Source organism: Thunnus albacares, chromosome 14 (assembly GCF_914725855.1).
Source record: "Thunnus albacares chromosome 14, fThuAlb1.1, whole genome shotgun sequence".
Lineage (NCBI taxonomy): Eukaryota > Metazoa > Chordata > Actinopteri > Scombriformes > Scombridae > Thunnus > Thunnus albacares.
The window spans coordinates 22,175,357-22,190,705 of record NC_058119.1 but is presented as its reverse complement, the minus strand read 5'-3'; the positions used below and the strand labels follow the sequence as shown (position 1 = coordinate 22,190,705).

General features: G+C 36.3%; 1 protein-coding gene across 2 annotated transcripts in view; it reads left to right on the top strand.

Moving 5' to 3' along the window:
• The first annotated feature begins 3,302 nt into the window (after positions 1-3,302).
• Positions 3,303-15,349, top strand: part of kcnh1a (potassium voltage-gated channel, subfamily H (eag-related), member 1a) — a 43,081-nt gene continuing 31,034 nt past the window's right edge. For both annotated transcript variants that reach the window (XM_044373630.1, XM_044373629.1), the window contains exons 1-4: positions 3,303-3,627; positions 10,698-10,821; positions 14,684-14,790; positions 15,189-15,317. In XM_044373630.1, the coding sequence (XP_044229565.1) occupies positions 3,555-3,627; positions 10,698-10,821; positions 14,684-14,790; positions 15,189-15,317 (433 nt within the window). In that variant the 5' untranslated portion in view covers positions 3,303-3,554. The remainder of the gene's footprint in view (positions 3,628-10,697; positions 10,822-14,683; positions 14,791-15,188; positions 15,318-15,349) is intronic.

Genomic DNA, 15,349 nt, shown 5'->3' with positions numbered 1-15,349 from the left:
ACAACGAGGGACATTTTGAACTAAAGAGACCAACTGTGAAATATGTCCACTTTATTTGACTAACTGAAATGGCTGAAGTCTCATATTATCTTCAGATAAACTTATAAATACATTTTTACTCAAAAAGCGCTGTGGGTTTTGTCCCCCATCACTTATATTGTGAGCATGTTTGGAGGAAACCCTCTAATGGTCAGTATGAACAGGAGGAATGATTACAGCCAGAAAAACATGTTTCACTGTTCGTTTGGTCACCTAAAAACTAGGGGTGTGCCCAAATACAAATATGTTATTCGGCAAAGCACAAATAGTGGGTTTTTTAATGAATATTTGTTTTCGGGAAGAAAAAAAACATGTAAAATACCAGCGCACAGGTCAATTACATCTCTATCTCAGTCTCTCTCCTCTGCTCCACTGTTACGTCTATCAGCAGGTCTCAATGAGGGGAGTCACATCCACCTGCTACATGAAGCACATTTTCTTATGTGGACATCACTCTCGGAGTTTAGGGTGTTCGCCAGAGATAAAGCTGACCTACTGACGCATGTGAAATGCTCCCAAGGGACTCTCCATGACCTGTTGTTCCCCTTCTCCTTTCCACAAAGTTAGGTTGTAAAAAATAGGCAATAAATGAAAAGTGCAAAGCAAGAATCGCCTTTGAAGTTCTCCCCTACATGTTACACAGTGTGCTGTCTCTGTGTTATGGGTGTATAAATAGGTAGAGGTCTGTCTAGTAAAGTTTTAGCTCAGTAATCAGTGCAGTCGTCTATGATCTGGGAGAGTCCAGTTTAAGACCCGGTGTGGGGACCTCCTTTGTAAGGTAGTTTATTCATGAACACTTATTGAAGCACTTTAATTTTCTAAAATTAAAAGCGTAATAAAAACAAAAACAGGATTTTTAAGTCTCCACTTTTATTCGAATACAAATACAAATAATTTTGCTGCCTCAACAAATACAGATACAAATACAAATATCGGGCCTTCTGCACATCCCTACTAAAAACATACTCAGTGCTGGTCTTCAGTACATAGAGCCCTGCTGGTTTCCATAGTAGCCATCCAGTCTGATTTACACCTGCAATAGCAAGTGAATGCAATGAACAAACTGAAAGATAGAAAACCAGCAGTATTCTGGGCTTCAAAGAAACCACAGGTGTGAGAAAACCTCTCATGACATTTGTCCGGACTATTTTTGTACCGTCTATTTGTTTAATTTTGATGGAAATGCTGTCACCAAAGCATTATTGGAGCTCTGTTGTAACTTGGGCACTGCAGGGTCCAAAATAATTGGACAAGATTAATGCGACAGTTGGGGAAAGGCTCCTTTTCAAAGAGACAATTCTACTGCAGGAATCAAAGGAGGGGAAAAATCACATGGCTCAGTATTAGGCTACTGCTCCTTTGGGACACTCCTTTTAACAGTCTGACTCTAAACCCAAAGTAATCCATGAAATTCATCATACCCAAATCCTCCTGGGCCGACTGCAGGAAGCCTTCCTAACTGTATTTCTTAGTTTGGTTATACACTCCAAACTGAAATTAGCTGTTAAACACAGTTCACTGTTTCTAAAAAAATCTATTTTTATCGTATCAGCTCAGGAAATAACAGAATAACTCACAAAAATAGAGATGATCTTGTCGAGAAGTAGAAATAAATAATGATAAAATACTCTTATATGTATAGATCTGGAATAGTCTGCTCTTTCCAGATGTTTTTTTTAGTTGAAGCTCTGCTTTGATCCTCTTCATGATATTTGAAGTTTGTGGCTTTCCTTAATAAATAATTCAATTATTATCTAGTATGTTCTCTGGTAGGATACCTAAAATAAAAATGGTGGATTCAAATTAATACCCCAAATCAATGTAATGTCTTTTTGAACATTTTCTCAAGACTGTAGGAGTGTCACATATTCCCAAAATATGTGAGTAAGGTCCCCCTACTGAGCCACAACCCCTCCAACATGAGATGAGGAGTTTTAAAAGATGTCATTTTAGCCTTCAAGTTGATTTATTTCCTCCCACATCTTCATCTGAAATAAAAAATATTCAATTTCAATTTTTTATCCAAACCATTGTTAGAACAGTCAAGCTGTAATACTTAGTGAGCCAGCAAATCTTCATCTACCATAAAATTAAACATATTAGAGTTTGTTAAAATGTGCAAAACTCATGAGAAGAAAGTCTTTATCTGAATAATCTGATACTCAACTTCTATGAGAAAAATGTTGTTATCTGTGATTTCTGTTAAGTTTCAGATTATGGAGTGTTATAACGTTCAGTTTAGGTTGGTTATAGGATTAGTTTGGGTGACGTTGTTATTGAACATTTAGTTTTTGTCTCTTCACAGCTGAGTGTCAGCTCTTACTGCTCACAACAGAATATCAGTATCAATAATTATACCATTTTTATCATGATAATGTACAATTAATGCAGGAAAGTCATCTTTATCCTTGAAAACCTTTTGAATGTTATTGTTATAGACTAGTTTGGTACATATAAAAATAAATTAAAGTACTTAAATGTGAGTATAAACTTTTTGAGAGACTACTAAGATTTTGCTAGTCAAAATGACTCCATTATGAGTTTAAGTTCCACATATTAAAATTTACTTAAGTACAGAAATATTGTCAGCAAAATATAATCACAGTATCAATAGCAGAAATACTAATTTATGCATATTGGCACCTGTCAGACTGTTATATATTATCATATAATATATGATGCTTTATATACTGCTCAGTAGTTAAATCTATAACAATGCATGAGTGTTATAAATCTGAAAAGTAACTACAGCTGTCAAATAAATGTAGTGAAGTAATTCAGTATGAAAGAATTTAAAAAAAAGTTTGGCTACATAAATTTATATTAAATCTGAATCTGATCTTTGCTTTTTTTTGTGAAATATTATAACTGCACCTCCTATCTGGGCTTCAAATAATTATTTAGATGAAACTACAGAGAAATTCAGAGGGGAAATCTCTCTTCGGTGAGACTGTAACATGTAAGGAGACACATGAAATAAAGATTGGAAACCGCTGGTTAAATTGTATGCAATTTATGTGCTTATCATATATATATTTTGTAGAATTTGAATTTGTAAAGTGACTGGTGACAGCTGTCAAATAAATCTCGTGGAGTAGCAGAAAATGACATTTCAGGACACTTGAGTAACTTTTCACCACTGGAGTTTGCTGAGGAGGGAAAGAATCACGCTGAATTATCAGAGCACACATAGTTTTGTGCAGCAGATGGCGCTCCAGGTCCTGCTTCTGATACATATGCAGGACCAGAGTCTCGGCCCCTCCTGCGATGCGCCCAGCCGTTGTTTTCCCTTCCTAGATGATGAGGTGCGTAAAGAGGCGCCAACGCACCTCACCGCACCGCACCGCACCGCATCGCACCGCACCGGGCTGAGGAGGTGAAACCACTGACCAGACCAGACAGTCAGCTCCTCTCCAAGAAACCCACGCAGCGTCTCAGAGCCGGAGAGACCATGAAGGCAAACGGCAGATTGAGGAGTAAAGATTCACCTGCAGACGACTGAGTGAAGAGGCAGGATGGCGGGGGGTCGCAGGGGACTTGTGGCCCCTCAGAATACTTTTTTGGAGAATATTGTCAGACGGTCGAACGGTAAGGATGAGGATTTATTCTGCTCACTGAGCTTTAAGATGTAAGAAATGGAAATTAGCTAAGAAACAATTAAGATTCATTAATTGTTCTACACCCCGTCTAGTAAAGCCAATCAACTAATTGGAACAGATGAAACGGCTGATTAGTCGCTGGACCTTCACTTTAATACTGAATGACTTCAAAAGTTAGTGTTTGCATTGAGCTGCGTAGCAAGAAAAAAAACTACTGCAGTGTTTCATGATCAACGTTCAATTCAATTATTTCAATTAGTGTAACAGTGATTGCATAATCTGACAAAGCTGCTGTTAACTGTAGGAGATCATAGAGAAGGAAAAAGACAGCCTGTTATATCAAAATCATTCAATTTATTTCTGATTACATAAGGAAGTGGTTATTGGAAAATTACATGGAGCAGAAATGTCTGGAATGGATGCAAGTACAGTGTAAATATACTAACTAAAGGTGCATAATTGTTTCAGGGATCAGTAATGATGATCTCCACTGTGAAAACAGACTAATGCCTTTATTATTCACCATGTTTCCCCTTAAAGCGACTGACTGTTTTGAAATTAAACTATTAGGCTTTTGGTGTAGTGAAGCCATTAGCCTTTGATGAACATTTAATGTCTGATATTAAACCAACAGGATGTGATTAAGTCTTGAATTGGAGGTTGTATTTGTCCAACTAAACCTCAAGCTATGGCTGATTAAGACTGCTGCAATGCATTTTTAATTTATGTGCAAAATAACAACAGTGAAAACTTTGCACAATACTCTGATTCAGGCCAATCAAATAAGCATCCCAGCAGAGAGGGATTTGATGTATTATGATGAAATGGATTTAATTGGTTGTATTCTTTTCAGCTTTCTTGTGGCCTTAATTGTTTTTTTTTTTTTTTTTTTTTTTTTTTTTAAAGTTTCAAAACTGGCAGCACACATACCAGACCTCTGTTACCAAAACATTTTAAATATCTTACTAGGCAGAGTCAGCAGTAGTGATGAACTCCTTCTCTAACGAATAACTTCTCTCTTCTTCTCTTCATATCTGTTTATATGTCACAAAAAATATAATCTTGTTCTGTTACTGAGACAAATGGGTTTAATTTTTGCCTGTTTATGCACAGTATGTGGTCCAGATGTGAAGACAATCACACTCCGAAGCTAAAACTTCTAAATTCTGATGGCAGACTTGCAGTATTTTTGGACACGGGTGTCACTGATCCTTTGGTTCTTTCTGTATTATTAGATCCAATAGGAAGTGACAGGACAGACTGGAGAGTTATGACACTGGACAGCTAGCTGTGAAACAAAACCAGCAGAGATGTGTGTGTCTGTCATGAGCCACATTTGTGGGGGAAAAAAAAACTGGACTATACACCGACTAATGAGGGACAAAATTAGTTTGGTGTAGCTGAAATTGAATTCAGCTTGAGCTATAATCATCTCTTTCTCCAACAGGGTTTGGTTAGGGTTAGATTTTGGAGTTTATTGCATGCATTAGTTATAGTTAGTGTCCTGAGAAGTGTGTTAAAATAACACGAGCATCTGTGTATGTTTCATGTCAGTCTGCCCCTGTTGCACATATCTACTTTAAGATGTGTTATGACAGAAGGGAACAACTTGTTCAGAAAAGGTAAACGCATCAGATGTGATATCTGGATCTTTAAGGTGTATATATATATATATTTTTTTTTTTTTAAAAAAAAGGAAAAAGCACCCATTAAAAAAAGCACATGCATATGTTTTTCTTATGACCTTGGGCGGTCCATGGATTAGCAAGCAGTAAATCTCTCCTAAGCTAGAAAACAAAAGAGCCGAGACTCTAATCTGCAGGGTGCCGCTGTGGAAACAGCGGAGTGACTTGTGAGAGACTCAGTGGTGGGTGGAGGTTCACAAACAGTGAGCTATTCCTTTCATGTAACTTTGGTCTCTCAATCACTCAATGTTTAATATGAATATTTGTGCTACATTTTGATTTAAGATTAGAGTGTTTTTTTGTTTCTATTTCAGATTTAAATGTTTAATGCACCACCTAAACTTAACTCTCTCAATATATAGAGTGACACTTGACACTTGTTTTTCTTTAAAGCTGTGCTGTCCATCTTTTTCTCAGCAGACATGTTTACTTGTCATAGCAGGAAATGCACAGGTGCAACTACTATAGATTAATGATGGATCCATGCCATTTGTGTGTCCCAAATCAATCATGTTCACTTATCCAGACACTCAGTAGTTTACTCAATAGTCAGTAGAAAATTGACATTTTCAGACACTTACCGGTCATCATCATTTTGTGTCATCACTGAAAGGTGCAGAGTCACACAACTGTAATGTTTGCGTCCATAAAACCAGCATTGACAAGTTGAAATGTCGGTTTTTCAGTAAAATAAGTTGGAGCTTAGTGTGCATCATGGGATTGTTAGCAGAAAGTAGTGTACATACGGATATTTTTTGCTACGTTGTTTTGAGGGAAATATATAGTGGATACATTTTTCAATTGGACGCTCAAAATGGCGGACAGTAAATATAGTGCACTATATACTAACTATATACTAAATATACTATATAAGTAAGTCAGTAAGCAAGAATGCACAATAAAACATGAAATGTAGCTAATACTCAAAAAAGGTAGTTAAGTAACACTTATGACAACCTGAAAACATAAACTAGCCCTTATGCAAAATACACTTTCTTATCCTATGAGGAAAAAATCAAAACATGCAGTCCTTATATCACTCCGAACCAAAAACTAAAAGTGAACTAAGTGAACAACAAAAGTGTGCTTAGACTCACTTTTATCAGGGAGATGATTTTCAGTAACATTTCTCATTTTTCCACATCATATAGAAGGATTATTTGTGTGGTGTTATAATAGCTAATTGGATTCAGTGGGTGTCAGAGACCTACTATGTTTTGAAATTGCATAAACCTAGAAAAAAATACATAAATCACACTATAAATCTACATTCACTGTGACATGTGACAAGTGTAATTCCACCCACCCACATGGACCCTCTGATTGTCACAGAGCATTTCACACACTGAATGAAGCCATCATTAATGTTGTTAATCTCACCTGTGCTTTTCTCACATGACAAAATGTCTGCCATGAAAAATGTTTATAGCCAGTTGTCATCTTAAATGAAACAGTCCTTTAAAGCTACACTAATCAATATTTTTCATATGTATCAAATGACTAAATTAGGTTGTATCCAGTACTTTGAACGTTGCAGCTCCACAGAGCTGTTGAGCTTAATTTCGCTCATTATTTCGGTTTTACAACGCAGTTACTGTTTTAGCTCAGTCTTTGCTCTCATCAGCGGCAGTACACAGATGTTTTTTGCAAACACACTCTGATAAACATACTGTATGCTATCTGACCAACACCAGACAGTCGACAGACAAAGCTAGCGTGGAGCATTTAGCAGCTAAAGAGCCAGATATTTCCCTCAGGAGTTGGTGGAGACCAAAAACAGAGCTAGAAGTAGAGTGAATATTGGGGTTACATTCCTCAGGTGGACAGAAACACAACTCCAAATTAATACTGATGTTGCTTCAAGTCTGCTGGATGTGCAAATGAAAGCAACTGTATGCTACAAACTTCAGCAATGTCAAGCTGTCTGTTTTAGAGTTTATCTGCCCCCTAGTGGCCAGAAATGCATTAATGCAGCTTTAATTAGCATAAGTTTAAAGCAGGAGCATAAGTCTACAGTAAAGGTACTGTTTCTGTAATTCTAAAACCTGCATTCACTGTTTTTTGGCCATTTGGAGGCAGCAGAAAAAGCTGTGAACAGAACAATGACATATCATCACCTTTTAAGTTGATATGTTGAACTTGATAGCAAACAGTCGTTTCTTTACACATCCAGCGGTTATGGAGCAACATCATCATTCATTTGATGTCGTGTTTCTGTCCATCTGGTGAATGTAAGTTCAATATTCACTCTCTTTTAGCTCTGTTTTTGGTCTCTACCAACTCCTGAGGGAAATATTCACTTTAGCTGCTGAATGCTCCACTATGTTCACCAGCTAGTCTACAGCTAACTGTGTCTGTTTGTCGTTTGGTATTTAGCAGGTAGTGTGCAGAGGAGTTTTAGAGCTTTTTCTCTGAAAATGACGCTATGAGAGTGCTGAGAGTGAACCAAAACAGTAAAGATGCAGCTGAATGCTGAGCATTGAGCTGAAATTTGCTACAGTATAAAGCTTTGTAAAGCTAAGGGGAGCTGCAGAATCGCTGTTAAATTTCTGGCATTATTTGATACATTGTTAATATAAAAAAATATTGTTTATAGCTGCTTTAAATGTCATAATTTTCTGTACAAATTTGCTGTTAGTCTGGCGACGTAAACCAGTGAACTTTCAGCCTAACTGCTTTAAATACAAGCTCAGCCTTCAGCCTGAGGTCTTGATAAATAAAGCTATAGTTGCTATACAGATTTCTTTGAACAAATGGTCATGTTTTTAGCGTGTAGCATCCATTCAGGTCAGAGGATTGCTGAGTTCACAGCAGTGTTGTAACCACATGTCTCTCTTTTTGTTGGCATGCCCCATCTTTTTTTGTCTGACATTGAACAGATGTTTCTCACTGTAATCTCTTAACACTTGTTTTCTTTTCAAAATTTTCAGTTTGGACACTGTCACATAGACAGACAGGTACAATAAAGTTTAGTTTGGCGTGCTGCTCGTGTATTCTTTACAGTTTCCCTCTCTTTGTAATGTACCACTAAATGTTCTATACCAAATGCTGTTAATTTACAAAGCACTTACGCACTACACATGTTTATCTCTTAAAATGTTGGTGAAAATTTGTTGCAACACAGCAGTAAATTAACAAATCCGGGGCTAATAACACTTACAGAGCTTTGGACTTGTGCTTCTTTACTCACAAGAATAACATTCATCTGATCATTGTAAAATAACACGTTGGCATGGAACGTCTCGAGCATCATATTCTGTCAATGTCTTCATGCTTTTAGTTGTCATTTCAATGTGTTTGATTTTGATGTGATCAAAGGAATGTAGTTTTTGTGTGTGTGTGTGTGTGTGTTAATATGTGGTATGAAAATGACTGTATGTGTTTTATGCCAAGTGTTCAATTCCTTCTCCTGCTCCTTCACCCCTGTGTCGTCACGTTGTTGTAGTCTGTGTGCCTGTCAGGGTAGTTTGCTTTAAGATTCTGTATTTTTCTCCTCTCCCAATGAAAACTATTATATCTTCTCCTCCTTTTTGCATTTTCCCAAATTATGTGGCTAATGGCTATGTGTCACATTGTTTTACTATGTCAAAGATAATCCATAAACATCACTACGTTTGTAATATTATAGTTTTTGATCCTAGCTGCAGAATAAAACTTAAATTATTCTTTTTTTTTTTTTCCTTTTGTGATTGCCGTTGTCACCTGCTAAACCAACATTTTATGATGTAAAATGGTAAAATGCAACTTGCAGATGTGCAAATTAATAATCATGTCTAATTTATCAATGAAGTCTTGCATAATTATCATTAAGGGACAATTACATGTGACATTTATTTTATTTCTTACAAGGCAAAAATTGATGGCCTGTATTCATGTTCAAATCATAATCATAATCAGCTCAACAATCCTAATTTATGTTCCAGCTTTAAAATGATTTTATCAAGTATTTGAAACAAACATAATTAATGTAGTAATTTTATTTAAGCCATAGTTAAATTTTGCGCATTTTTCCATCACAAATTCTACATATCCCTATCAATTGCATGTTATATAGTTCAAAAAGCCAGCAGGCAAAATGAAAATTATTGGAGCTATCCTTTAATTTCATGTCACATGACATGAAGACCATTTAGACTTTAAGTAATGACACTGAGCAACAGTGTGTTAATTATAAAATTGCTGACAGGTTTAAAAAATTAGGACGTAAGCAAAATAGGCCATTAAACACGCACATGCAACTCTTACTATTTACGTTTATTAACATTTTGATTATGAATAAGTCTAGCTTGGAGGCCTCACTAACATTTGAATATGTAAAATATGAGAATTTATGTACTCACTGTTTTCCATGACATTTAAAAAATCAATGACGGCTGCATTTGCAAATGAGGAATATTTTCACCCAGTAATATAGGTTGGGGATACCTCGGAAACAGCATTTAGGCTTATTACTACATTCTCTACATAAGCAACACACACAAACAGCAACATAAGACATTGTTGTGAAGCAATATACTGTACATGTGCCAAAATTAGTACAGAACTAGGAACACTTGTGCTAACCGTCAACTAGTATTTGGATTAGTGGCGTACTGCAGGAAAACAGAGTTTGTCTTTGGCTGACATTTGTTTTAGTGAGTACGTGCCCTGTGTGGAGTGTGTAATGGACCATCATGGACACTAATGAAAATCATTTAATTGTGTTAGCAGCTCTTAAAGCAACATTTAATCAATCTTTTTAATGACTGGGTAAACATTGCGAGACAAAGACACATTTTTAAACAAGAAATTTGCTTCAAAAATACTTGAAACAAACATGAAGGGACATATTGTAGCTATGGTGAGGGAATAATCTCCATCATCGTCACTAAATAAGTGATGGATTGCTACCTGATATTTAAAATGACTCCTGAAGCACTAATCCTAAATGTTTTCTCTCTTCCATTATAAATTTGTGTCAGGAATTGATGAAATATCTTGTCCCCAAACAAAAATATTGAAGGAGCCATTTTTCTGTTTCTCTGAACATCAATACTTGCTCTACAATAACAAATGTTAAAGGACAGACACTTAAGAATTCAGTTATAAAAACACTCTTGTATGCAGCACTTTACATTGATTCAAAACTAATATATTGTGGCCTAACATTGTGTCCTGTCATTTTTTTGAATAACTGTTTTGTCTTTGCAAGATTTTTCCTTTGCAAGTCCCCCAAATCCTTGACTTTGATTTAGATGAAATGCAGTTTGCTTCAACCTTTTCTCTACCCAAACCATAGTTTATGTTTCTATAACTTGCTCTTTTTTTTTTTTAGAAAAATACTGTAACCCCTCAAGTATTCGTCCCTTTTTCTTTCCCGTGTACTTTCAAACAGATACAAACTTTGTCTTGGGAAATGCTCAGATCGTGGACTGGCCCATCGTCTACAGCAATGACGGTTTCTGCAAGTTGTCGGGGTACCACAGGGCCGAGGTGATGCAGAAAAGCAGCACCTGCAGGTAGGCGAGAACATCTGTGTCTTAATAATACAAATGAATTTGGATTTCAGTCTTCAAATGCTGATGAGGAGAGATATTTGGTTTATCAAATTTACTGATTTAACACTTAATTATGAAATGGAGAACATATCAACTATAGCTTTTTTTGATGTCCTGCACCATGTTACAAACACGTTTTTAAGATATAACAATATATAATTATTTTGGCAAAATCTTGGACTTCTTTTGACATGATGTATGTTATACAATAGATAGATAGATAGATAGATAGATAGATAGATAGATAGAAAGATAGACTACAATCAGTTCTTTGTTTTGCTGCAATGAAAAGTTGGTAAAGTGAATCTCAGTGCCAGTTTTTCAGTTTTGCTTTCAGTTTCAGTCAGCAGGTTTAGCTTGATACTCTCTTTTCTAGAAATAAAATACATTAAGTTTATTTTGTACTACTGTAGGAGCATTTTTTTTTTTTTTAAATTTTACATCTATTGCATTTGTGTGTATTTGTATTTTCACCTTCTACCACCAGGAGGAATGTTTTTCTTTCAAGGTGATAAGTAAAGAGGCTTATTTAAGTATATATATATATATAATCAGGTTTCATCTCCTTGCAGGTGTTTGTGCTCGTGTTTTTGATTTTGTACTTTCTGTGGAGACTTGGCACATACAGTATTTACTACATACCACTATTGCCCATCAGCAATGTCTTAAGTTTAGATTCTTTTGCACAATTCTTGATTAATTAGCAGGATTATAGGAGGTGTTATTGCATTATCAGTACAAAAAACATGTTAGGCATTACTTTTCGATCAAATGGTGAGATTCATCTCTGCAGCTGCAGTAATGTGATCAATGAATCAGCCTGTTGTGGTGAAGAAAGAGCTGAGCTGTGAGGAACCACCACGCTTTCGATTTATAGATCTTCATTTCAAACCTCCAATACTGTAATGAGCTGTGAGTAATGGCCTAAGTGATAAAAGTGTAGATACAAGGAGTCAAACTGAGGTTTCTCCCCCAACGTTGCTGGGCTGTAAGACACCATGAGGAGCTCTGTTGTGCAGTCCCCAGGGGCTTGTTTTTATATATACTGGACTTAACTGTGAGGGGACCCTGGAGTCCTTGGATCGACTACAGTTCCCCTCAGTAGCTTCATCTCAGCAGAGGAAGTCACAGTCATAGTATATTCTGCTACGTTGAGATGAAGGAGAATTCAAATAAAATAATAAGATATCCCCATAATTTAGGACAGTCCGGTAGATTTTTTTTTTTTCTCTTACAAAGCCAGAAACCAGATAATAAGACACAAATCTGTGATGAAATCGGGGTGTAAGAGCTGAAACTGGTTCCACATCACTGACTGCAACAGTGAGACCACAGTGTCTCTGGGGTACTCTCTCCAAAACTGTTCACATGCTGTAAAAGGAATAAAAATTGAGAAGTATTCCTATCCGAGTAAACCATTTCTAGCCTTGTGTGGTGTTGACTGTGCCTGTCAGTAACCACTATATTAATAGGATCACATGGAAACAGTTGGTGCTGCCAGATTTGAAGACCGTGGGAGATTTCATCTGTTGTGGGAGATGGTGTTTGTTGCAGCCAACACTGCGGCTATTACTGATTTACACCCTCGGGTCCCCAAACATAAGCTTCAGAACACTTGCCAATACAAATATTGAACAGGCGATTTGTTTTAGATTTATTTTTAGTTTGCTAGATGGAGTGAAGTTCCGTGTTTGCAAGATGAGGGAAGACAAACCTAAACTGACTGTATTTGAGAGCTGATATTTTTGTTTACACATAGTTTTCATGATGCTAGTTTTATGTGTACACGATAACATAAATTTCAGTGAATTACTTATTCCTTATTTCAAGAATTACAATAATTTCCCTCATGTTACAGTACAACTAGACAAGCTAGCAAGGCTATTGAAAAACTAGCCTAGTTAATCGACTGTCTCCGTCACAGTTGCCCGTTGAGTCTCCCTTAGTTACATTTGTCTTTATTTGAGGAAGAAACAACATGTCATTAGTGTACGGTCAACATTAAGTTCTCATAGGAAGCATAACATTGTAATTAATATAGTAGTAGTAGAAGTAGAGTAGAGTAGAGTCCTCAAGAGGGTTAGGGTTAGGGTTAGGGTTAGGGTTAGGGTTAAACAACAAAGAAACAAGAAGATTTGAGGAATAAATAAAATATGTTGTCAATATTTACAGTAATCTAAATGATGTAACAATGTCAGTTAAACTGAAACAACAAGCTAAATCTCTATTTGTTATATTTTGACCAAGATTTTGTTATTTTGTTTGTTTTTATCTTGCCTTTTGTCTGTTTTCTTAAAAGGTTCTTAATCTGTAAATGATTTATGCCACAATTATTGATTTGAGATATTAATCTAATCTTAAGAAGAAAATAGATTTATTGATCCCTGAAATGCAAACTTATTTTGTTTAATTTTATTTACCCATTTATATGTTGACGTCCTTTATATACTTTACTTCACTACATATATTGTAGCCTTGCTCTTGTGTCATTTTGTTCCTTTGACCTATCAGGTCAAAATTTAAACTTCCAATAATTTGACCAAATGATTTTATTTTGTCTCTAAATTTTAGAGACTTTAATTTAATAAACAGTGGGGTAGTTGGTTCTTGATAAGTAGTTTTTTATTTATTGTTGGCATTTTTATTAGATAGGCCCAACAGATATGCAACAAAGACCTATAATTGATATTGAACCCTGGATGTTGTTGGTTTGTGCTTAAACCAGTCAGCTATCAGGAAACCCCACTGTGAAGTAGTTTAAGTAGTAAAATTTTCCAATTAGTTACTCATCTGGTCTTTCTGCCTTTTTTTTGCATTGTTCTTCCACATTGTTTTGTTTTCCAACAGTATTTGATCCATTTCATGCTGGACCAGCAGATCTATTTTCTGTCAAGGAAACATCTCTGTGAGCCTGATTATGAGGCCATAAAACATTCACAGAGGGCAGCTGTTTGATGTTTTAGAAGATGACTCAAACGTAAAATGTATACTCATTTCCCCAGAGTGTTTAAGTCAAATATCTGCATCTCTTCTGCTGTAGATGTGTTGATCAAAGATTTCCATCTGAACGTCTCTTACAGTGTTCTGTGTCCCTTTAATTATGTATATGTGTTTTTTTTTCTATACTGGATCCTGCAAACATACAAAGACAAACCTGTGGGAATTTTTTACGCATGACAAGAGAGTCATTAAAGTATTTTCTTTGAAGAAAGTCACATGTCTCCCGGCTCAAAGAGAGAGAGGACATTCATCAGTGATATTACATCAAGCACTGGTCTGAAAAGTCTCTGCAGCGTCAGAATGTAGTCTCATTAAATTTAGCCTTCCTTTTGTATTTCATAACAAACTCTGAGTTATATTTAGATCCTGCTGGAACAGGCTGCTGCTGAGGGTGGCAGTAACAAGCAAAGTGAGATGAATGTCTGCAGCGTGGTTAAATGTGCTCATGCTTGCTTGACCCGTCTTCAAGAGGGTCTTTGCGTTTGGCCAATTAAACACTACACAGCATTTATCTTTTTTATGCTTTCAAAGTACATTTCAATGAGTTTTAATCTACTTTTACTTTATATTTGATACGGTATGATTCTGCAATTCACCTCTCTAGTGGTCTCTAAGTACTAGCAGTAGTCTGCACAGTTTAGGTGTCAAAGCAGCTGAAGATGAGAACAAAATACCACAATCTAATGAGGAAATACTTGGCACAACATGTAACTAACACACTCGAGCCTTCCTCAGCAGTCTGCAGAACAAGAACAAGCATGCTCATCCAATGTACCGCTGTCTATTAAACATTCAAATTCTTATTTCCCTTTGTGTTTTCCAGCTTCATGTACGGGGAGCTCACGGACAAGGACACAACGGAAAAAGTGCGACTGACGTTCGAGAATTATGAGATGAACTCGTTTGAAATACTGATGTACAAGAAGAACAGTAAGTAGCGACACCATATGTGAGGAAATAGAAAAATGTGAAGTTCCACTCTCTTGTCATGCAAATGTATTCAGAGCCTCTGTAACATACAGCTGAGTTCAAAGGCAGCCCAGATCATTTCTACCTCTGTAGAAATCTACTAATTGGTTGCGAGCCAGACCAGAGAAAGCTTCCCCAGAAAAATGTGATGCTCTGTCTGTTTCCACTCGCAGGTGTAACCTTCCTCTACTTGCAGGTGTTAAAGGAAAACTTTTGAAAGTCATTTTTGTTCACACTATGCAATATATATATATATATTTATATATGCACTGTGTCATCTTCTCGAGAAGTATGATGATGATGATGATGATGATGATGATGCAGCTAAATAAATGTGTTGTTCTTTTTATACTTTTCAGGGACGCCTGTTTGGTTTTTTGTGAAGATTGCTCCCATTCGAAATGAACAAGAGAAAGTGGTCCTGTTTCTTTGCACATTCAGCGACATCACGGCCTTTAAACAGCCCATTGAAGACGATTCTTCCAAAGGTTGTAGTCAACAAGCTATATTTCTCCAATTT